The sequence below is a fragment of the Coccinella septempunctata genome, chromosome 9 (assembly GCF_907165205.1).
Source record: "Coccinella septempunctata chromosome 9, icCocSept1.1, whole genome shotgun sequence".
Classification (NCBI taxonomy): Eukaryota; Metazoa; Arthropoda; class Insecta; order Coleoptera; family Coccinellidae; genus Coccinella; species Coccinella septempunctata.
In genome coordinates, this window is record NC_058197.1 from 5,788,757 (window position 1) to 5,812,689 (window position 23,933).

Here is a 23,933-nt window from a genome sequence, read left to right on the forward strand (position 1 = left end):
TGATTCATTTAAATGTATTAATTTATATATTATTTATTTGATATTTATGTTTTAAATACTGGTGAGGTTTAATTTGTGTTGAAACCCTATTTATACCTTTTGTTAACTTATTTTTATTCTATGATATAATATATATTTTGTTATGATCCGTTTTCATTTTCTATTTTATATATGAAGCGTGAGTCTTTGACTTGTACCGTTAAGTATTAAATATCAATACTCAAATGCTTGTACACAAATTTTCACAGAAAATTTCTGAAATCAAAAGAAACCCTTTTTTCCTTTACCATCCTTTACATGTTGTTGAAAATCCATATAAAAATGTAATATTCAGAGTTATATAAAGCCGTTTGTAAAAGCCAGAAATTCTCTACAGAATTTTGGCAAGAAAAGAACAGTAAGTTTATTTTTAGAATATACCTGCAACGGCAAATTTGGGATTATAATTTGAAAAATGAACACTCAGTACCAGTACCTATTGACACACACAACTTAATCATGCAAAATATAACGGGAGACGGACATCACTTTACAAAATCTTAAAATCAATGGGTTATACATAAAAAAGGGTGAACGAACGAAATTTTATGTGAACAAATGCATATCGTTTCAGACAAAATTACTTTCATACAATATAAATCTTTGTGTGTGAAGATTTGTGTTTCTTGACGAAACTTGGATTTACCAAAATGGTTTCTGTTCGACAACAGAGGTAATGTCTTCAACCTTCAGCCAAAGAAGATAACCAACATTAACTCTTCTCAAGCAACTGTATATTATTATATTTGTCATCAAATTAATTTTCACCCATTGCGAAAATAGATATATTTAAAGAATGATTTCTAGTACTTTCTATGCAAATAACTAGATAAGGAATCCCTTTTACCAGTTTGTTTAAACGTAAGTTATGTTTATCACTTATAGTCATGTTAAACATATATATTTTCGACTTAATTTATTTTTTGAAGAAAATACGTAATTACTGAAACTTTTACGTATAACGGACAACATAGCGCTGATTTCAAAACAAAAATGTTTTGACAAGGGTCATAATCTCACATTTTCGTATCATACAGTGTGGAATGTGTCAAATTTCCACGTCCAATAACCGAGTGCTTTCATAAAAAAGAATGGAGTATATATAGTCACTGTACCGAGAAACAAGCTTCAGCGCTCCGTTTCACGGTACATGTACTTATTTGAAAAAATAATTGTAAATGATTCTATAGCGCACATTTCAAGTTTTCTATTAGTAATCCAGACAAACATCTGTGAAACTAGCCAAAGGAAAATCAGAGAAAGATTCGCATCAGTTGTTTATTGCGAAATTGTTTTTAATGAAGAACTAAAGCTAAAAAGAATCTTATTCTATTTTCTTTCCTCGTATTTACGACCATGTTCAAAGCCACTGCACTTTCTTGTAGTGTAGAACTACCAGAAATATTTGGAAGATATCACCGAGCATTTCTCTGTCTCTTCACTCGATCATATTCGATCGAATCCATTTCATTATGCAACTATTTTACATAAAACTAGAAATTAATTCTTTAGTTTTCGAATGATTTATTATTTCATTGAAGTTTTTAGTTAGATTATGTTTTATAAGAACGTTTTCATCTCAACGTGATCTTTCGAACTTTTTCTTGAGCTTTGCCTGCAATATTCGAAACTTATCTGAGTTCATCGAAATTAAGGTTGATGCTAACGAATCGGAATTAACTGATTCCTTCAAAGAGTCCACTCAATTAGTTGCCTGATAGTTAGCTGAAACGGAAATTATTCATGTCGGACGCAGTAGATCACTACAGAACACAATTTTGATCACGATCATTCAGGAGTGGCCACGATCTGCTTTCTCCGAATGCAGCTACACCCATCAGCCATCAATTTCAGCATAATTTTTCTTCTTTACTGTACCATCCTAACAGATGGCGCCAGAAACAAGAGGTTCATATATGTTATTAAATTAATCTTTTATGGATTTTCAACAAACAGTATCTTCTGAACCGAGCAGAAATGGAAAAAAATGGTGAAGAAAAAAGTGTGTTTTTTTTGATTTCAGGAATCTTCTGTAAAAATGTTTTCACAAGTCAAGGACTAGCATACTGTATACTTATTCATATAAAACTGGGTGTTCTCATATTAATAATAAATTGATCATTATGTATTTTTAAAATGTTATATGTGGCCCCTTCTACGCCCTTCTGGGCGGAAGGAAGTTCCTATAGTTCATGAATATCGAAAAGGATGAATCAGAAGATAAAGGCATAAAAACAGGAGTCCGCCAAGGTTCAATGTTGGGATTTGTCGAAAACTCCAAACACAAAACTTGCTAAGTAGGTACCTGTGCAAACACCACAATAATAGCCAATTTAAGCAATTTAACAAGTATATAGCATAATCTACTTTGGTAGGTTATGTGCTACCTGCTAGATAGATGGATTGAATTAAAGTGAATCCAGTTGTACTATTTCATTATGAAAAAACTTCAAGCAAATCTACTAGTAGTATACACTTAAAAAGCATCCCAATCTCACCAAGTACTTACGAGTAATATTCGAGGAGAATATTACTCGTATATATTATAATAATAATAAATTATATATTCATATATAAATGAAAACCTTGCATGAGAAAATTGCAAAAATCACAGCAATCCACAAATAAGGAAAATAATGGAATAAAATCAAGAAAAGAAAAGAATACTGTCGAACAAATTACAAGACGGCCGATAAAAGAAAATAACTTCGCAACGCGAAAAAAAGAGAAAAACACGATACAGTAAATTGCTTTCGAAATTGACAATCGACGCAGATTCACAGTGACATTTCAGTTATAGGTTATATAAGATGATTATACAGAGCATTTGCTGCCGACCCGAAGCTATTTCTGTCGGTTTTGTCATTGTTTTATTATGGTAGATTACTCATTTATTTTGCTAGCCGTCTTCAGAATAAGTGGACATTTTTGCAAAAATTTCACAATGACGGACTCAAAAAGTGAGTTTAAACGTGACATCCGAGTAAAATTTCAACTCTGAATAAGCAGAAAAGAATAACGGTAAACGCATTTCTTGGAAGGACTGTAAACACCAAAATGATTTACTAAGAGAACTTGAAGCTTTGTTTGCATAATACTTTTCGTACAGTGTTCGGTTGTAAATTCAACCTCACTGGGTGGAATCTTCCTCGAGGTTGTTTAAATAAAGACAAATACAAGATACAAGGATCCAAGAAAACATGTTATTCTGCAACAACAACAAAATATACGTGTAGGATTTATTGGGCTATTACCACTTTCTCCCCAACGTTTCGGCAAGATTTTGCTAGCCGTCTTCAGAATCATAAAATTTATTGGGTTATGAAGTTGAAATTTTTGCAAAAATTTCACAATGACGGACTCAAAAAGTGATTTTAAACGTGACATCCGAGTAAAATTTCAACTCTATGTATACTAACAATTTTGAAAAATTCGTTTCGTATATCATTTCATTTTTCATAGTTCAATATTTAGTGATTCTATATTCACTAATTACATAATTTTTGGTTGAAATCTGTCAAGAAATAACTGCTCTCAATGTAGTACATATCTGGCTATTCAACATTACACCACAATTATTAAACGTTTTCATCTTTCGAATACTCCGAATTCGACTGAAAAAACGTTTCATTTGAAAATTTTCATTTCAGTTTCTCTTATCATTCCACAATTGATCAGTGAAAAATTATGCTGGATAAGAGACTCAGAGATAGCGTACCCTGTAGACAAGAGAAAAAATTATTTATTCAGGACAATATGTACGAAGTGTGGTCCATTATCTTCACAAGATGTGAATAGGCTGCTATATGAACACATCTTGTATAAATGCTACACTATTAGTACAATAAGAATGAATCAAATGAAGCTTAGAATAATTGAACAATGATTTCAGTAGTTTCTTTTTTTAGGTGTTGTAATGGGGGTTCCATACAATAGAGGCGAAATTCAATTTGCTGAATACATATAGAAGTCATACAGCGTAATGAGAGATCTGTAGATGGAAAACGATAAATAATCTATTATTTCGAAGAGAAATTTTTACGTAGAGGGTTTCTGTAAGCAAATAAGTGTCCCACAAAAATTTAACAGTTCACAGTTCATTATTATAGATTTTTGAAATCTGAAATATTCTTGTAAAAATTGGGAACACATATGAAAACTTATTATTTTTCGAAAGAGATGTGTTCCTTTCGAAGGTATTTGAAAAATTTTAGTGTCATCTGGCGAATACTCTTCGAGATGCAAAATTTTTTTTTATTTTTATTTTTTAGTGATACGATTTCCACAAATGCTCCACGAGTCTAGCAAAATTAAATTACATCGAAATGTTTACAGGCATGTTTTTTGTTTTTTAAATTAAGATTTTTTAAATTAAGGTTGGAATATTGGAAACACTTCGGAAATTAGGAGTCTCAGAAGTGATTCCATTTATTAATGTTTATCACATGTGTCTATTGCATAATTTCTTCAAGAAACGATAAATATAGGTAACTCACTGATAATTTATGGCATTCGGATTTCGGAACTAGCTCTCAACTTTCATCTTTCGAAAAATATTCCATTTCTAAAAATCTGCCTCTTACTTATGAAAGCTTGATTTATGTATAAACTTTTCAGAAGTAAAAACAAGGTGCAAATAAATACGTACCTACTTGGTTGCAAACAAACTAATCGAGTGTTTCCATCAAAAACCAACAAAGTGACAAATAGAGATTGAGCAAGCGAAAAGGTTCTCCAAAAAGTTTTTGCTGGTGTTTCTCTGTATGATTGCGAGATGTAAGGTGTAGGAAAAGCTACCGCTCAAGCATCTCTCAAGCTTGTTTCCCAAAAAATATTTTCCTTATTCTTAGTGTGCCATGGAAATTGTTATTTTCCTAACAAGTGTCGAAAGTGATACTTTTCCGCAAGAGACTGCAGTTGACAGAATGACGCGGAGCGGAGCGGAAAAATATATTTTAGAGAAAGTTTGATTCACTCTGAACAAATGGGGTCTCTTGTAATTTCCTACTCAAAGTTTTAGAGAAAAAAATAATGAATCAATGGATTCGTAGAGGAACAATAAAAAATTTAGCATGACAATTCGCCTATCTTTTATCTATTTTGCTTACTTTTTACAATCATAGGGGAACATCACTTAACATTGAGACCGAGAGTGCCTTCTCGGTGGCATAAAATTGCCCCTTTTTTTGTGAACTGTATATTACCAGAGGCTCTGAGACAAACCTCCTTTTTGACTAGTAACTACCATACAAAATTTTCCGCAGCTTTTATTCACATCCTGTACCTATATTCGAAATAGTCATAATTGATATTTAGAATATATAACGGTAATAAAAAAAAACCGTGGTACCCCCGAAAACTTTAAACTTTTTCTCTGCTCCAGCTTATCATTAGTAGAAGAATTTTACCCTTTCACAGTCGAGAATTCCTGGAAGTATGACTTCACTTCCAATAGTTGTTAAATACTTTTACCTAACTAGCAGGGATGCTTATCTTCAACAGACTTGAACGAATGGTTCGTATAAAAGGTACGTGTTATAAATGTTTAGAATAGATATAGTCGTAAAAGAAGTGGAAGTAAAGAACAAGCAATATTTACAATATGAGTAGTGATTCACATGTACCGACAGGTAACAAATTTCATTTTACACTCTGTACCTGCGCAGATCTGGATTCCATGCCCGAAACGAATTGCAGCTTGTATAAAGGGTACTGCCAGAAAAAAGAATATTCAAACGAAAACCGGGATTCAGAGAGTTCATACCTTAAGTTTTAGTTGTGAAGAATCTTCGCTCACTTTTTTTCTTTGAGATCCATTCCAAAACTATTTTTCTAAATTAAATTATTTCCCAAGTTCGTTGAACATCATGGAGTACAATTACAGAAACGTTTCAGCTGTTCAATTCGTCAAGAATGTGAAATGTCATTGGACCGTCGAAAATGTGGCAGACTTTTTGGAGAATAGGCTGCCGCATTTGGATTTCAGTGTGGACACTTGGAGTTATCAGAGGAAAACTGCCTTAGAATTATTGGTAGGTGACAAGACCCGTCATAGTTCCAGGGACAAGTTAGTTATGTGCCTTCTTCTGAAGCATGGAGCAAATCCTTTGAAATGTAGGAGCAGGGAAACCATTATGCAGAGGATTTTACGACATAAGGGTAAGTTGTTCATATTTCTGACTCGGATATTACTTATTTTGCTATGCGTAAGCATCATTTCGCACAATTCACTAATCTAAAATAGATTGTTATTGATATATATTTCATTTCAACGGCTATTTTGATGTTTTTTGATCAATTTAATTGTTCAATTCAAAAATCTCGGGCTCATAATTATCAGTTCATAGTAATAGTTGGGGAGCATACAAAAAATTCATTAATCTGACACTAATCAGGGGAGTTTCCTTAATCTGATAGTTTCATAATAATAAGGCATTTTTTTTAATTATCTCCCTTCCTGTACCTCTAATCGTTTCTGTATTCTTTATTGAAGCTGTAGATAATAAAATTCTTCGCAACTTTTGTCTGCAGCAGTTTTATAACAGTTTCCGAGTAATAGGGCGATAAGGGCGAGGAGCTTAGCCAGAAATACGAAAATCCAAGGTCGATGTAGAATCACAGTCTAATATACACTTATCGCCATATATCTCAAAAACGTTCGAAAGTAGAAAAAATTGCTTCGGACAAAATTCATAGAAAATGTTATGCTCTACAACTTTCATGTTGAATGCGATAACAATTTGAATCCCAGGAGATGAGATAATTCAAAAAAACTGATTTTAGTGACCTTTATGGCCATTTTTTTTTGTTTCGGCTTGCTGAAACTGTCATATTTTATTTCTTCCGTTATTCTTGAATCATTAGCTTAAAATTAGGGCGCTAATACGTGCCAATATCCTAAACGAAACCACATGGTCGAATCGATAAGTTTTTTCCATTGCTTTGCGATAATTCAGCTAACAAAAGGTCTAGGGTCGTATCAGGATCTATTTCAGTAATTTTTTTCAATTATTTTATTATTTATTTAATTAATTTTTGTTTTCAAATTTGTCATTTTGAAAGTTTTGTATAGGTGATTTTTGGTGAAACGCTTCATTTTAACCAGTTATATTATACCTTCTGTTAAAAAAAGCCTCACCTTTGAATACACCCTTATAATTTATATTATAAACTCTTGCCTATTTTGAAAAAAAAGTGGAAAATGATGAAACAAAAAATATTTAAGAAAATTTTATCGGAAAAAAATTCTTGTTATCACTATTTTTTTTTAACTTCTCTATCACAATATCATCTCCAGATGGGTGAAAGTAAAAGATGTTGGTGAAAATTATATATTTCTGTTTTTAGTATAAATATGGATTTTCCTTATTTATCGGCCACATCAATTCAATGTTTTCTCAACATTATTTTGTTACAGATTCTGCCTTGATCATCAACTTTCTTATGTTCGTGAAAGATATAAACATTTTTCATGGAGGAAGTACTGCCTTACATATCGCCGTTAGTAGAAGATTGAAAGACGTGGTGGAATATATTATCAGTAGGAACGAGTTAAATATAAACATGAGGACGAATGGGAAATGGACAGCTTTACACGAAGCTACAAAAGCAGGAAGGCTAGATATCATTAAAACCCTCCTGGACAATGGGGCGGACGTAGAGGCCAGAGATGAAGCTGGGCAAACTCCACTGCATTGGGCTGTCAGATTCCATTCTTCCATGGATCTAGTCAAGACACTGGTTGAAAGCGGAGCGGATGTTAACTCGAAGGATGAATATGGATGTACACCCCTGCATATCCTCTGTACTAAAGGAGCAGGAGTGAATATGGATATATTTGATCTCCTGCTCCAAAAAATGGACAATCCAAATACAGAGGACTCAAAGGGATCTACACCAATTCATAACCTGATGAGACTCTTACCAGTCAATTCCCTGCCTAGAAATAAGAAGCTCGTAGAATTATTTTTGAAATATGGTGGAAGCTTGAACAAGGAAGACGGTATATTTGGTACCGTGCTTCACGTGGCAGCTTGTTCAAACCATTCTGCGAATTTTTTGATGTTCCTTATGGAAAAGGGAGCCTATGCGTGCATTTTGAATGGGGCAAACTTAACGTTCTTGGACTACATTATACGGAGCGATAGGAAGAAAGTGAAAGAAATCGTGAAAAATATGATTGTCCAGGAGTTCAAGGGAAGATTCGATTTGGATCCCCTACTTTTGAATTGCGTGAGGACAGACCGTGAAATCAATGAATATGTGAGGTCGTGTAAGATTGAACTCTGCTTACTTAATGGCCGTCAACTGGGGAACGAAAAACAAGTATCCTTATTCACGGTCTTGTCCTCGGATGACAGAACCCTGGCAAATATTTTCAGAAATGCTCTTACCAGGAATGAAATGGCCAAATTTCATAGGCGAAAATTTCCTATGTTCAAGAAAAAAATTCCTATTTATGGGCGGAATTTGATTTGTAACTATAAACTTGGTTTGAAAAGGATGCAGTCTGAAAATATTTTTCACGATTTCTTAACACGAATCGGTTTAAACGATCTGAGCATTTACTCAGTGGAAGAAATAATAAGACTTTGTCCTACTGAGGAAATGATTAAACTGAAACCGATTTCATTCCAACGGTCTGCTCCTATAAAGAGTTTGATCACTGAAACAGTAGCGAATTTCCAAAATCACAACGCGGACAATTTTGTAAGGAATATTTTATTCAGTATTCATTTGTATATTTTCGTTTATCTTATTACCATTTCTTTCAAATCTGACATTTAATAATTCATTTAAATGTATTAATTTATATATTATTTATTTGATATTTATGTTTTAAATACTGGTGAGGTTTAATTTGTGTTGAAACCCTATTCATACCTTTTGTTAACTTATTTTTATTCTATGATAAAATATATATTTTGTTATGATCCGTTTTCATTTTCTATTTTATACAGGGTGTGGCGTAATGAATGGATAATATGGATCCTGCAGGTAGAGGACTCTATGGCGGTTCAGAAAAATATATTTTACGTTCAGTAAAAGTGCCTTGGTTTTCGAGATATTCGAGATTTTCGAAAATTCAAGAAAATCACACCCTTCGACCCTCTTCTTGCAGGCAAGACTCCAAATGAAGGAATTTTTTCAAACTGTTTTTTGGATAGTATTCCTGGATAGATGCGCTATCGAATGTAAATTATTATTTTTGAGGCGCATGAATAGTTTTTCATAAATAAAAGAATTAACTCAAATTTTCCGTTTTGCTTATTTTTTTTTCCTTAGTTCAACCCAGCGTGGTGTGAAAAATAATATGGTTACCGGAGTGCCAAAGCAAGAGAAAACATGCCTGTTTCACTGAGATTCTGAAATGGTATAACTCACTCTATTTTTAGCATTAAATACAAAATAAATTTCTATTACAATGAGTCAAGGCAGAGTTTGACGTTAGCCTTTTTCTTCAATTTTTAGCAACTGAAATGAGACTTGCAAGCAGAATAAAGCAATTATTCATAAAAAGTTGTAGAGGATCTAGTACAGCTCCTGATGCACACTTTGAACACATTTTGTAAAACTCGATTCAATTAAACAATATTTTAAATTTGGGTTTTTTCCCTCGTATCCTTTCATTATTAAGCCCTATAGTTATAGAGTTAATAGTTGTTAAGCGAATTTCAAGTAACGAAGTGAATTTTAGCACTTTTGTAATTAAGAAAAAAAGCTGAAAATTAGGTAATTTTTATTACATTGAGTCAAGACCCTTGTTACAAAAATGCTGAAATTTAATGCATAACTTGAAATTAACTTGATAATATTGATTTCACAACGTTGGGGTTCAATAATAAAAGAAAACGAGAAAAAATAACAATTGTAAAATATCGTTTCATTGAATAAAGTTTCACAAATCACAAATGATGCTTAAATTGGCCACCATGAGTTCTGATACATGCTCTATAGTCTACACTAATGAATCATAGCTTTATTGCATAGATATCAACAATTTTGAAATGAGTGTCGTTTCATTGAATTAAATATCACAAAAGATTCTCTAAGAGGCCACCATGAGCTTCAGTAGACGATTACTTCATTCTGCTTGCATTTCTCATTTTAGCTAATAAAAATTTTAGAAACACTGTTTACATTAAACTAGGCCTCAACTGATTGCAATAGGAATTTATTTTGTATTAAATGCTGAGAATACAGAGAGTTATACCATTTCGGAATCTCAATGAAACTGGCATGTTTTTTCTTGCATTGGCTCTCAGGTAACCATATTATTTTTTACACCGCGCTAGGTTTAACTTATGAAAAAAAATTAGCAAAACGGAAAATTTGAGTTAATTCTTTTTTTCATAAAGAACTATTCATGCCCCTCAAAAATAATGAATTACATTCGATAGATCATCTATCCAGGAATACTATCCAAAAAACACTTTGAAAAAATTCCTTCATTTGGAGTCTTGCCTGCAAAACGAGTGGCGTAGGGTGTAATTCTCTTGAATTTTCGAAAATCTCCAATATCTCGAAAACCAAGGCAGTTTTACTGAACGTAAAATATATTTTTCTGAACCGCCATAGAGTCCTCTACCCCCAGGCTCAATATTATCCATTCATTACGCCACACCCTGTATATGAAGCGTGAGTCTTTGACTTGTACCGTTAAGTATTAAATATCAATACTCAAATGCTTGTACACAAATTTTCACAGAAAATTTCTGAAATCAAAAGAAACCCTTTTTTCCTTTACCATCCTTTACATGTTGTTGAAAATCCATATAAAAATGTAATATTTAGAGTTATATAAAGCCGTTTGTAAGAGCCAGAAATTCTCTACAGAATTTTGGCAAGAAAAGAACAGTAAGTTTATTTTTAGAAAATACCTGCAACGGCAAATTTGGGATTATAATTTGAAAAATGAACACTCAGTACCAGTACCTATTGACACACACAACTCAATCATGCAAAATATAACGGGAGACGGACATCACTTTACAAAATCTTAAAATCAATGGGTTATACATAAAAAAGGGTGAACGAACGAAAAATTTTATGTGAACAAATGCATATCGTTTCAGACAAAATTACTTTCATACAATATAAATCTTTGTGTGTGAAGATTTGTGTTTCTTGACGAAACTTGGATTTACCAAAATGGTTTCTGTTCGACAACAGAGGTAATGTCTTCAACCTTCAGCCAAAGAAGATAACCAACATTAACTCTTCTCAAGCAACTGTATATTATTATATTTGTCATCAAATTAATTTTCACCCATTGCGAAAATAGATATATTTAAAGAATGATTTCTAGTACTTTCTATGCGAATAACTAGATAAGGAATCCCTTTTACCAGTTTGTTTAAACGTAAGTTATGTTTATCACTTATAGTCATGTTAAACATATATATTTTCGACTTAATTTATTTTTTGAAGAAAATACGTAATTACTGAAACTTTTACGTATAACGGACAACATAGCGCTGATTTCAAAACAAAAATGTTTTGACAAGGGTCATAATCTCACATTTTCGTATCATACAGTGTGGAATGTGTCAAATTTCCACGTCCAATAACCGAGTGCTTTCATAAAAAAGAATGGAGTATATATAGTCACTGTACCGAGAAACAAGCTTCAGCGCTCCGTTTCACGGTACATGTACTTATTTGAAAAAATAATTGTAAATGATTCTATAGCGCACATTTCAAGTTTTCTATTAGTAATCCAGACAAACATCTGTGAAACTAGCCAAAGGAAAATCAGAGAAAGATTCGCATCAGTTGTTTATTGCGAAATTGTTTTTAATGAAGAACTAAAGCTAAAAAGAATCTTATTCTATTTTCTTTCCTCGTATTTACGACCATGTTCAAAGCCACTGCACTTTCTTGTAGTGTAGAACTACCAGAAATATTTGGAAGATATCACCGAGCATTTCTCTGTCTCTTCACTCGATCATATTCGATCGAATCCATTTCATTATGCAACTATTTTACATAAAACTAGAAATTAATTCTTTAGTTTTCGAATGATTTATTATTTCATTGAAGTTTTTAGTTAGATTATGTTTTATAAGAACGTTTTCATCTCAACGTGATCTTTCGAACTTTTTCTTGAGCTTTGCCTGCAATATTCGAAACTTATCTGAGTTCATCGAAATTAAGGTTGATGCTAACGAATCGGAATTAACTGATTCCTTCAAAGAGTCCACTCAATTAGTTGCCTGATAGTTAGCTGAAACGGAAATTATTCATGTCGGACGCAGTAGATCACTACAGAACACAATGTTGATCACGATCATTCAGGAGTGGCCACGATCTGCTTTCTCCGAATGCAGCTACACCCATCAGCCATCAATTTCAGCATAACTTTTCTTCTTTACTGTACCATCCTAACAGATGGCGCCAGAAACAAGAGGTTCATATATGTTATTAAATTAATCTTTTATGGATTTTCAACAAACAGTATCTTCTGAACCGAGCAGAAATGGAAAAAAATGGTGAAGAAAAAAGTGTGTTTCTTTTGATTTCAGGAATCTTCTGTAAAAATGTTTTCACAAGTCAAGGACTAGCATACTGTATACTTATTCATATAAAACTGGGTGTTCTCATATTAATAATAAATTGATTATTATGTATTTTTAAAATGTTATATGTGGCCCCTTCTACGCCCTTCTGGGCGGAAGGAAGTTCCTATAGTTCATGAATATCGAAAAGGATGAATCAGAAGATAAAGGCATAAAAACAGGAGTCCGCCAAGGTTCAATATTGGGATTTGTCGAAAACTCCAAACACAAAACTTGCTAAGTAGGTACCTGTGCAAACACCACAATAATAGCCAATTTAAGCAATTTAACAAGTATATAGCATAATCTACTTTGGTAGGTTATGTGCTAGCTGCTAGATAGATGGATTGAATTAAAGTGAATCCAGTTGTACTATTTCATTATGAGAAAACTTCAAGCAAATCTACTAGTAGTATACACTTAAAAAGCATCCCAATCTCACCAAGTACTTACGTGTAATATTCGAGGAGAATATTACTCGTATATATTATAATAATAATAAATTATATATTCATATATAAATGAAAACCTTGCATGAGAAAATTGCAAAAATCACAGCAATCCACAAATAAGGAAAATAATGGAATAAAATCAAGAAAAGAAAAGAATACTGTCGAACAAATTACAAGACGGCCGATAAAAGAAAATAACTTCGCAACGCGAAAAAAAGAGAAAAACACGATACAGTAAATTGCTTACGAAATTGACAATCGACGCTGATTCACAGTGACATTTCAGTTATAGGTTATATAAGATGATTATACAGAGCATTTGCTGCCGACCCGAAGCTATTTCTGTCGGTTTTGTCATTGTTTTATTATGGTAGATTACTCATTTATTTTGCTAGCCGTCTTCAGAATAAGTGGACATTTTTGCAAAAATTTCACAATGACGGACTCAAAAAGTGAGTTTAAACGTGACATCCGAGTAAAATTTCAACTCTGAATAAGCAGAAAAGAATAACGGTAAACGCATTTCTTGGAAGGACTGTAAACACCAAAATGATTTACTGAGAGAACTTGAAGCTTTGTTTGCATAATACTTTTCGTACAGTGTTCGGTTGTAAATTCAACCTCACTGGGTGGAATCTTCCTCGAGGTTAGTAGGGTAGGTAAGCAGATTCTGAACCACTTCAATGGCGATTGAAGAGTAATCCGACAAAGTATGATTCGGAGTACTTGAACATTATGTGGTTGGATTATGAAATGTTATACTGGTGTGTTATTAGATTGATTGATGAATATTTTTCAGAGTTAGATGAAAAAATCGTTGTTTAATTAAGGGTGGTGTCTCTGTGTGCGTGAAACGAAGAAGCTATAAAGGTGGTCCATGATTTCGTATAATAGATAAAATTGGAAATGTTTCTTTGTTCCTTTGACAGAGGTTTTTTTTTCTCATCTGTGGAGATGTTCCGAGAAAACGTTTGGGTCTTTTATTGTTTAAATAAGGGTGTCTTTGCATGCCGGAAAAAAAAGAGCAATAAAGATCGGTAATAATTCAGTATAATAGATGAGATTCCTTTGACAGGGTTTTTTTTCTTATCTATGAGGATGTTTCGAGAAAACTATCAGTTTGGGTCTTTTATCATAAAATGACAATTATCTGAATTAATGGTCACTCTTTTACTCCCCAATATACCTGTGGATTCTAACCGTAATAAAAATGTAAATTTTACCCATTCGAAATAGTTTTGGTGCTATAGGTATTCGAAGATGTCAGTCTGCATTCCGCCTCATGTGATAAGAATGACAGGTTTACTCATTCCCTTTGTCCCAAAATTGGTACATTATGACCGCTAATGGGGGCTGAAGGTTTATTGTGTTTAATGACAAAGGGCGGAGCTATCCCTTAATTCTTCTCGATACACCTGTCGAGTGGCGTTTCTCACCGTAATAAATAAAAGATTTAATTGGTCTTCAGTTCAGATTCGTTTGATGCAGATCTTTTATAACGAAAACAGTCTGGTTATTTTTTTGAATGGTAGGAGGGGCTATGATGTTGAAAAAATTGTAATGGTGAAATACATAAAACGTTGATGAATTGTATGTTCATATCAGTTTTCAATAAGAAATTGTTCAGCCTTATCCGAGGAATTCATACAATACTACTTCTGAAATATAATGGCTGAATATTCAGTAAATGATATCGTTTGGAAATATAAACACTTCATCCAATACATCGTCGTAGCAATAATAATAGTAATAGCAATTCTGGTGCTTATAAAATATTATAATTATAATAAATTGGTTAAGCCATCTACTATATGTCAAAAGTTCAAGTTTCATATTGATCATATTCAATGTCTTAGTTGTGGACTTACAATCTTCTGTTTCGGCAAAAGAATTCAAAAAGATTGTTTAAAAATGGATGCCGAAAGAAACAGTTTCATTATCGATGGAAGAATATACTGCTGTCCACTGAAATGCATCGGATGGGGACTAAATGTGGACTCTGTTGATGGAATTGCATGTTCAAAATGTGAATCCTTTGGAAATTGCAGATGCGATTGTGTAACTTATCAGTATATGAGACAAAATAAAAATTGATATTGCATAGTATGATTTTATCCTCCTATTCATCCTATTATATTTATTATTATTATTAAGACTTTCGCATTGGTGACTTCACACGCTTCTCCAGAGCAACATTCACTGATCTCAGATATCAAAAGGATTATGCTCTAATGTTTTTTTTCACATTTTAAGGATATAGATAAGATGAAGGTAGCTGAAATAAAAAAAAATATAAACTTGATACATTACTCTTTATTCAATCTTATATGTCTAGATGAACATTTTAGTTTTAGAAATCTATGTTTATTATGAAAAACATCAATCCATTTATCATTTGATCTATTAGCAGTGTCACACAACCATGTATACAATTTCTCACAATTATTTATAGTACAGATTCTCATATTATCCGCATGGGCAATGCATTCAGGTTTTTCCATTTCAAATTTCGGACATATCTCATTCCCCAAATTGATCATTGTAACGGTAGATTTCAATATATTCATTAAAAACTTATATTTTGAAGCCCTTTCAGATGAACAATATCAAGGCCAACCAATATCTTGTTGAATATGTTACAAGTTCCTTATAGTCAATGAACCCGTCACTATATTACATACTGATCATATCGATGTCAACTTTCGAACTGTTTCAGTTAGAGGCAAATACTCCATCACACAATCGTACACGATTATACAATATGCTTTAGTGGAGGTGGGAAAACCAACTCTAGATTCAATCTCAAGTTTCACATCAACAGTTGAAGATTTAAAAGATTCACTTCGTCTCGAGCAATCAATAACGAATTAGCATCTGTTTTTGAAGTCTGAATATTGCAATATTGGATTGATTTTCAGATTATTATAACTTGTTGAAAATTCTGTATAATTATAGTATGCTTCTGCATAATCATTTTTATTGAAATTCAATCTTAAATTTTCTTGAGGAATGAATTCACCATTCAGTAGCAAACGGACATTTGAGATGTCCAGATTGTCGAATAACGTGGAATTTTCAGTACTCTTATTTTTCTTATTTGTCTGAAAACAGCATATTATGAATCTAGGATAATCAATAATTGAAGTGGTTTTGATATTCCATATTTCTGTTAGGGAGTTCGCTGTCAGAGTTGGCAATTCGTGAATTTCCCATTTTCTGAATGGAAATAAAATTGCTCCATTTGATTTCATTGATTCTAGTAATTCAATCTTCAATACATCATTTGGATAGATATGGTTAACTTTCAGTTCGATACTATCAATTGTAAATTTGCCTTTTGTAGCATTGACTGTTTCCTCGGGACCAGGTGTGATTTTCATAGCATTATTGTCATTTTGAGATCTCATCAATCGAATAGTTTGCTTCCCACAGATAGCTAAACGGTAATCGTCGAAGAAATTCAATACATGTCTTAATGGTATTCTAAATACAAAATTTCCATCAGCGTTTATTTTAGGATCATCAGGATATGACCAACTAGCTGTTTCCAATTCCCTCACAGAATCTTTATCGTAACACAGATATCCTTTTATTGTACTTATTAATCCTGGATCTCGTACCGAATCAACTTCAGTTCCATGTAACTCATATGAGATTGTGTCAAAAAGGAAAGCTCCCCCATTCAAAACTAATTGAACAGTTCCATTACCAGCAGTTTTTTGAAGTTTTCCCTTAATGATGAGAGCTGCATCATGCATAAGGACCCATGTATCAGCACGATTTATGGTTATTTCAATAGTATCATTATTGCCGAAAGATTTTACAAACGGCAAATATGTTCTTGTCTCCACATTTGTGATTGATTCGTCATTGTTGACTGGCTGATATAGGTTAAAGGTGTTGTTGGATAGCATGTCCAATAGATTTTAGGAATAATTTATTCTTCACGGTGAGTTTTCCACCCAGCTTCTTACACGTTCTCTTCACAACTGGTTTAGATGGAGTAGGGGCTGCATATTTATTTTTCACAACTGGTATAGATGGAGTAGGGGCTGCATATTTATATGATGAGTTAATTATCAAGACCATTTTTTCAATTCTAATCGTATTATTATCTCCTCACCCCTGAAGTTAACTAGTTCAGAATCTTGATCGAGCACTTTCAAAGTTATATTGTATATTCTTGATGTCGTCAGTGGCAAATAAATCAAATTTCTAGGCACTTCGTCGATACTATATCCAGGATCGGAGTCTACTGAAAATTCATATATTGTATGTGATGGTCTATTGTTATAGAAAGCTCCTCCAGTAATATTGCTATCTATGTGTATAGTTTGAACCTTAACAATATTAACAGGTATATCAGATTCGTGAATTTGATTTGGTGGAAGAATTATTTTAGAGAACCCCAAGAGTTTTCCAATCGAATTGTCTTTGGAGAAATCAATCGCAGAGTCTTTATGGTAAATTTCACTTTTGAGTGTATTGCGATTGGGTCTTAAGAAAAATAGTTCCTCACTGTCACTCCTGTATTTTTCTTCCGGAAGTAGTTTTTTCTTCAGAAATTCTTCAATATCACTTATTTCATACGCCCCTGAAGGAATTTCAATTACCTTTTTATTTTCATTCAGAAAGTCATCAAAACCTGCTTTAGTTTCATAATAACAGAACTTATTATTATTTTCGTCAATGTTTGGGATTGAGTTATAAGTATGAAATCCTATCAATGCAATGCCATACTGGTAATTTGGATCTAATTCTATTGGAGTTGGTAAATCAATAGAGAGTATAGGAGATCGATCTTTCAATGTGAAAAGAACAGACATGACTGAAAGAGAGTAACACATCATCTATTCATTTATATCATTTTGTTTGATAAAAATTCCAAACACAGATGACCACAATTGTAGGGATTAGTTCTCTGATAATCAGTTTGGTTATATTTAATTTCAGAGTTTCTGAAATAACGAACTAATTCTTTAGGCGGTTTCAAATTTCCATAACTATCAAAATATTCCACATCTTTTCCCTTTTTGACATATGCAACCCAGTGCGTTCCTGGACCATATGAAGTATCTAAATTCACAACTCCACACTCTGTTCTGTTTATAGCTTTTGGTAAAGTGTTTCGCATAAATACACCTCGAAAATGAGGAATACTTTGGGCAAATTGTAATATCTCGTGATCATATAATGCCCTTTTGGGCAAACTTTTCAGAGGTTTTTTTTTTTTTGCTTCTTCAAAAATAGTCCATAACCTTTATTCATCTTTTTTAAGAACAATCCATGTCCAATAGCTTCCATAGCCCTATTATGCCGTTTTTCTTCCTCTAACTTCTTTTTTGCTCTGTTGGCATTGATAACAGCATTGGCAACTGAACCACTTCCTCCAAGCACTGATCCAATAGCACCCAAACCAGCTAAAATACCCATTAATGGTAGTACTCCACCACACTTACTTTCAAAGGGTATAGTTCGTGGAATTCGTATTTTACGTTTACAACCTGCCCTTTTAACAGCTGCTCTTGCTGCTCTCAGAGCTATGGATGCTAATTTCTTCAGATCATTCGTATAAGATTTTTGTAATATTTTATTCACAGGGTTCAATATAGCAGTCCGGAAGGATTTTCGATATCCCATACCTAATTTTCGTTTGGCTTTCATAGTACCAGTTACAAAAAGCGCTGCAGTTTTTTCACGCCACGAAGCGTCCTTGGAGCGAAATCGATTCCAAGCTCTATCTTCCAATTCTTTGTCTGCTTTATGTCTTTCTTCTAAATTGTTTGTCCTGCTATAGGTTATATCATGAACCTTACACGCCTGATCTAAAGGATTTATTCCAGGATCACCTCTTTCTAATCGTTTTTGCAGTTTAGTACCAGGTCCACAATATGAGTATCCTACAGAGAGAGAGAAAGAGAGAGAGAGAGAGAAAGAGAGAATATATTAATTATAATCGTACAACTTTCATCATTTTTTTTCTCACCAGGCAAATGGAGTTCAATAGGAAGCTTATTTATTATGGAGTTTATAAGACCCCCACCATTGGCGAAGGTCAGCATTATACTGAATAAATAATGTGTAAGCTCTATTCATATATAACATTATATAATGAGACAGAAAGAGGATCTGGCTTTATTTGATTGTAAGATGGAAGTCGAACAGCAACCATCTGTTTTATCAGTTGATAATTTAGATATGTTAGAAAATGAAAGATTTCCAAAACATGGAGATCTCTTTCCTGACAGTTGTCGAATTTTATTTGCCGGACCAAGTGGTTGTGGAAAATCCAATGCACTTTTGAGTTTACTGTTATCTCCGAACGGATTACGATTCAAAAATATATATATTTATTCTAAGAGTCTTTATCAACCGAAATATCAATTGTTGGAACAAGTGCTGAAAGGCGTGCCTGAAATAGGTTATCATCCATACAAGGAGAATGATGATATAATTGATCCTAATGACGCTGAAGAAAATTCTATCATTATTTTTGATGATGTTGTTGGAGATAAGCAAGATAAGATTAAAGCCTATTACTCTATGGGTCGACATAAGGCCATTGATGTGGCATTTCTATGTCAAACTTATGTTATGGCAAGCAAACACTTATGTCGTGATAACTTGAATGTTATTGTATTATTCAAACAAGATGATACTAATCTGAAACATGCATTCAATGAGCATGTCTCTCCGGATATGTCATATGAAGAGTTTAAACAACTGTGTGCATTCTGTTGGAATTCAACCAAATATGGATTCATTGTTATTGTTAAAAACTTTGATATTGATGGAGGACGCTATCGTCAAGGATTTGATAGGTTCATAAAAAAAAAAAAAATCAGTCAAATATAAAAATTATGTAAATACATGAAATGCCCTCAGTATAGATCAAACTAAGCCGTAATGAAGAGTGCTATTGAGCAGCAGAGAAAACGTAAAATACAACAACTTATAAGAGATGTGAGAAAGAAGTTTCTCACATTCAAGCTAGGAAAAAATGAAGACGATCGATCAATTTCTCAATTATTTGATCCGATCACTAAACGACTAGATAGAATAGAATATAAGCAAACAGATGGTTTATTGAAGACTGTGAAATTCCATACAGCTCCAGTACAGCTCAAGACAGCTCAACTGACAGATCCAACACAGCTTCAGACAGATAAGCTGTCAGCTCTGAAACAGCATCAGACAGCAGGGCTGTCAGATTCCTCATATTTTTCAAAGGAAGATTTCTTTCCGGAAAACACTGAAGAAGAAAGTCAAGAGACTCAGTATGAAAATGTGTACCAATCAAGTGTTGATGAATATTTGAAACAGTATCCAGTTGAATCTAGACATTATATTTCATCTATATTGTCATCCCCTGAACAAGATAATGTAGTCGATATCACATATGGGCCTAAATACGATTCTAAAATTTCTAAATGGTTCCTTGGTAACAAGGCTATCAGTTTTGATGGGAAAACTAGTGAGATTATAATAGACAATAATGAACGATTTCCCGGTACACCAGGGCTGTACAGACTGATATTCGATAAACAACCGACCGATTATACGAAAGAGGATTCACAATGTTATAAAACAGTTTTAAATTTGACAAACGTTCATAGGAGACAGTTTGATGCTACAAAGCAACGACGTGGATCAGCAGCATTTAAATGGGTTGAAATTATAAAACCTTTAACTTCAACTCAAGGAGGTAGTTTGTTGACATACAATGAAAAACCAATCGAGTATGTGTATTGGAATGATGTGAATGAACTAGTTGATAGATTACAATTACTTCATGCGTCAAGAGATGCAGGTAATACATCGGTGGATAATGAAATCCAATCTATTATCGAAGAACTGCGCGAAGCTAACATTATATATTAATAATGCAGTTTGAAATGATCAACAGTTCAAGAATGCCTCTCAGTAAGTTTGGTGGAACCTCACGAGGGCTGCAAAATAAATATAAACGTAAACGTACTGAAAGTCAAAGCTTCCCTTTAACTTCAGATGGTGATTATGATTTCGGTAATCGTAAGCTATGCAATGTGAGAATACCTACCGAAAAAAGTGATGTTGTGACTAAAGAAATTCTAGACAATGAATTGCTCAAAGTTATCAATTTAATGGGCGATTTAGGAATCAGAGTCCAAAGTATCAAAAACGAGTTGGAGCTCAGCCATGAGAAAATTATCTCTGATGTTTTATCCAACCAGGAAAAATGTCTTCAGGATTTGAAACAAGAACTGAGGGAAGATTTCAGATCATTTGTTATAAAGTTTAGTGAGAAGGTCACAAAGAATTGATTGAGATTTTAACTTTACGAATAGACTAGGTACAACTACAACTGACTCGATAGTTATCCTACTCAATAAAAAAAAAGACCATTTCCAATGGAGCACTCAAAGGAGAAAGTTCAAGTGGTTAATGAGCTGCATAGACCAGCTAGAAAAAATTTCCCCCGAAGGCGTACTATCATCAAGGGTATAGATGATTTGTGGCAGAGTGATTTGATGCAAATGGACTCGTATGCTGATGAAAACAAAAATCATACATTTGTTCTCGTTGTGATTGATTGCTTTTCCAAATTTGTCTGGACTAAAGCATTGAAAACGAAATGTGCCGAAAAAGTTACTAAGGCGTTTTCGGAAATATTGAAACAGAGTAATAGAAGACCCAAGAACCTACAGACTGACCAAGGAAGAGAATTTTTCAATTTTAAATTCAAAAACCTAATGAAAAAATATAAGATCAATCATTACAATACATATTCTGTGAAAAAAGCAGCAATTGTTGAACGAGTAATACGAACTCTTAAAGAAAAACTATTCAAGTATTTCAGTTTGAATGGAACATACTATTGGTTGCAAATCCTACCGAAAATTGTCGCTGATTACAATACAATTAAACATAGAACAATTGGAATGAGTCCTATTGAAGTAAATAAGTCAAATGAGAAACTCCTACTTAGAAGTCGGTACAATCACATCAAAATAGCTGGTAGAGGAAAATTTAGAGTTGGTGATACTGTGCGTATAAGTAAATTCAAACATGTTTTCTCTAAGGGTTATTTACCAAATTGGACAACAGAAATATTCAAAATCAGTAAGATACAAATTACTAATCCAGTAACTTACCTTCTTGATGACTTACAAGGTAATCCAATCCGAGGAGCTTTTTATGAGCCTGAACTGCAAAGCGCTTCAAACTCAGATATATATTTAGTTGAAAAAATTCTATGTGAGCGGGGAAACAAAGTACTTGTGAGATGGCTTGGATTCGATCAGTCACATGATTCATGGATAGATAAATCCAACCGTTTATAGAGATTTTTTAATTTAGTATCGCTTTGATCTTCAGTTCAGCAACATGTACTGTCAAGAGAGTGATTTTAATCCATCTCCATATTACGATTCTGAAATGATTGATATCGAAAAAAAATTTGTTTTGAATACAAATTTCAAAACAGGAGGATATAACATCGATTGTGGCTTAAGTAGTGCGAGAAACTATGAACCCTCAGTGAAGCTGTCAACGAATGAAGACTCTTTGATGTTTGGTGGAAAAATGTTCATTTCGTTTGATTACATGCAATGGATGATGCTTACTGAAATCCTCAACTTGAATGAAGCAAATGATATTCGATTTATTGATGATATTTCTGTTACAACCACAACTGTGAATGGATTCAAAATGATCATGATATCAAGGAAGGAAAATCATTTATATCTTATTAGCGACGATGTTGCTAAGATTCTAGAATTCAATAAAAGTTTTCTCAGAAATAGATTGGAAATGCTTATGAAACTTGATTTCAAATCTTATTATAAGAATTTTCTGATAACTATAACCAATATTAAAAAAGATAGTTCGAAATCCATTGAAGAACTAATAGGAATTTTTTGTCAGATCAATCCTTCTATTGAAAATTTGATATTATGTGAATGTATGATTTCAAATGAAAACAACATTCTTTGTGACATAGAGAAATATTTGTGAAGGATAATAAAAATACTTTTTATACATTTCTTAGTATTTATTTCATATACATATATATCCACATATTTACAATGTTGAATGGTTCATTTAACATATTTCATAAATAAAATATTTCAGAGTCCGAATCTGAAGATTCGGAATCGAAACAAAATGAGGATTTGTATAAATCTGGAGGTTCCCTTTCCAACTTTTCATATAAATATCTATAAATGGGGTACACAGAGGGATCGCTTAAGTATTTCAAAAAAGACAAATATTTAAGAGGAGGAGGATTATAAACTAAAACATTTTTATACATTTCAGAATCAATTGATTCAACACAATGAGAGTGACATTTACTATATTAAGAATTAATCAATATGGATTTTTTTAACAGCAATGCTCTTCTGTCAACATGATTTGAAAAATAATCATTCAGTTTACTGAACGTGTCCAAATAATGACAATGCGACATATTTTTCGCTGGCATATCTGTGTATTCCATAACATGAACTTTGATAGTAATTTCATTAATCGTACATATATATGAATCAGATTTGATTAAATTCCACTCAAAATGAAAATCTGCGTGATTTTCATCATCATCATCATCATCATCATCGCCCTCATTTGTCTTTGTCCACAATATGGATTTGCCACGGAACCAATCCATCATTAGATCATGATGAGGACCCAGTATCCATACTTCGATTATGTCAAAGGTTGGAATCAATCCCTGTAAGTACAATATGAATTGTCCCACAAGCATCCAATCCTTTATTGGAAACTGTTCAAATTCTTCATATTGTTGTGGAAACTTTTTGAAGAATTTCTCAGACAAATTCGGGTCGTATGAGAAAGTTCTCTCAATGGCTGTCACAGCATAATTCATCATTATAGTTCTCCCCCT

The 23,933-nt window shown here is 33.0% G+C and overlaps 2 protein-coding genes across 2 annotated transcripts; one reads left to right on the forward strand and one right to left on the reverse strand.

Annotated features, from left to right (window-relative positions):
- Positions 1-5,611: 5,611 nt before the first annotated feature.
- Positions 5,612-15,919, forward strand: LOC123321030 (ankyrin-3-like). Its single transcript, XM_044908533.1, has 3 exons — positions 5,612-6,198; positions 7,457-8,695; positions 15,765-15,919. Exons 1-3 carry the CDS (start codon positions 5,907-5,909, stop codon positions 15,917-15,919), a joined length of 1,686 nt encoding a protein of 561 aa, XP_044764468.1. The 5' UTR covers positions 5,612-5,906.
- On the reverse strand, positions 15,916-16,962 carry LOC123321031. Its single transcript, XM_044908534.1, has one exon. It carries the CDS (start codon positions 16,960-16,962, stop codon positions 15,916-15,918), a length of 1,047 nt encoding a protein of 348 aa, XP_044764469.1.
- Between the last annotated feature and the right edge of the window lie 6,971 nt (positions 16,963-23,933).

Bases quoted from the DNA above. Each gene is read 5' to 3' on its own strand.
- LOC123321031 (XM_044908534.1), bottom strand. From the start codon at position 16,962: ATGCTATCCAACAACACCTTTAACCTATATCAGCCAGTCAACAATGAC.
- LOC123321030 (XM_044908533.1), top strand. From the start codon at position 5,907: ATGGAGTACAATTACAGAAACGTTTCAGCTGTTCAATTCGTCAAGAAT. The intron at 6,199-7,456 runs GTAAGTTGTTCA...ATTTTGTTACAG, and splicing joins GAGGATTTTACGACATAAGG to ATTCTGCCTTGATCATCAAC. The intron at 8,696-15,764 runs GTTTGATCACTG...GAACTGTTTCAG, and splicing joins ACGGTCTGCTCCTATAAAGA to TTAGAGGCAAATACTCCATC.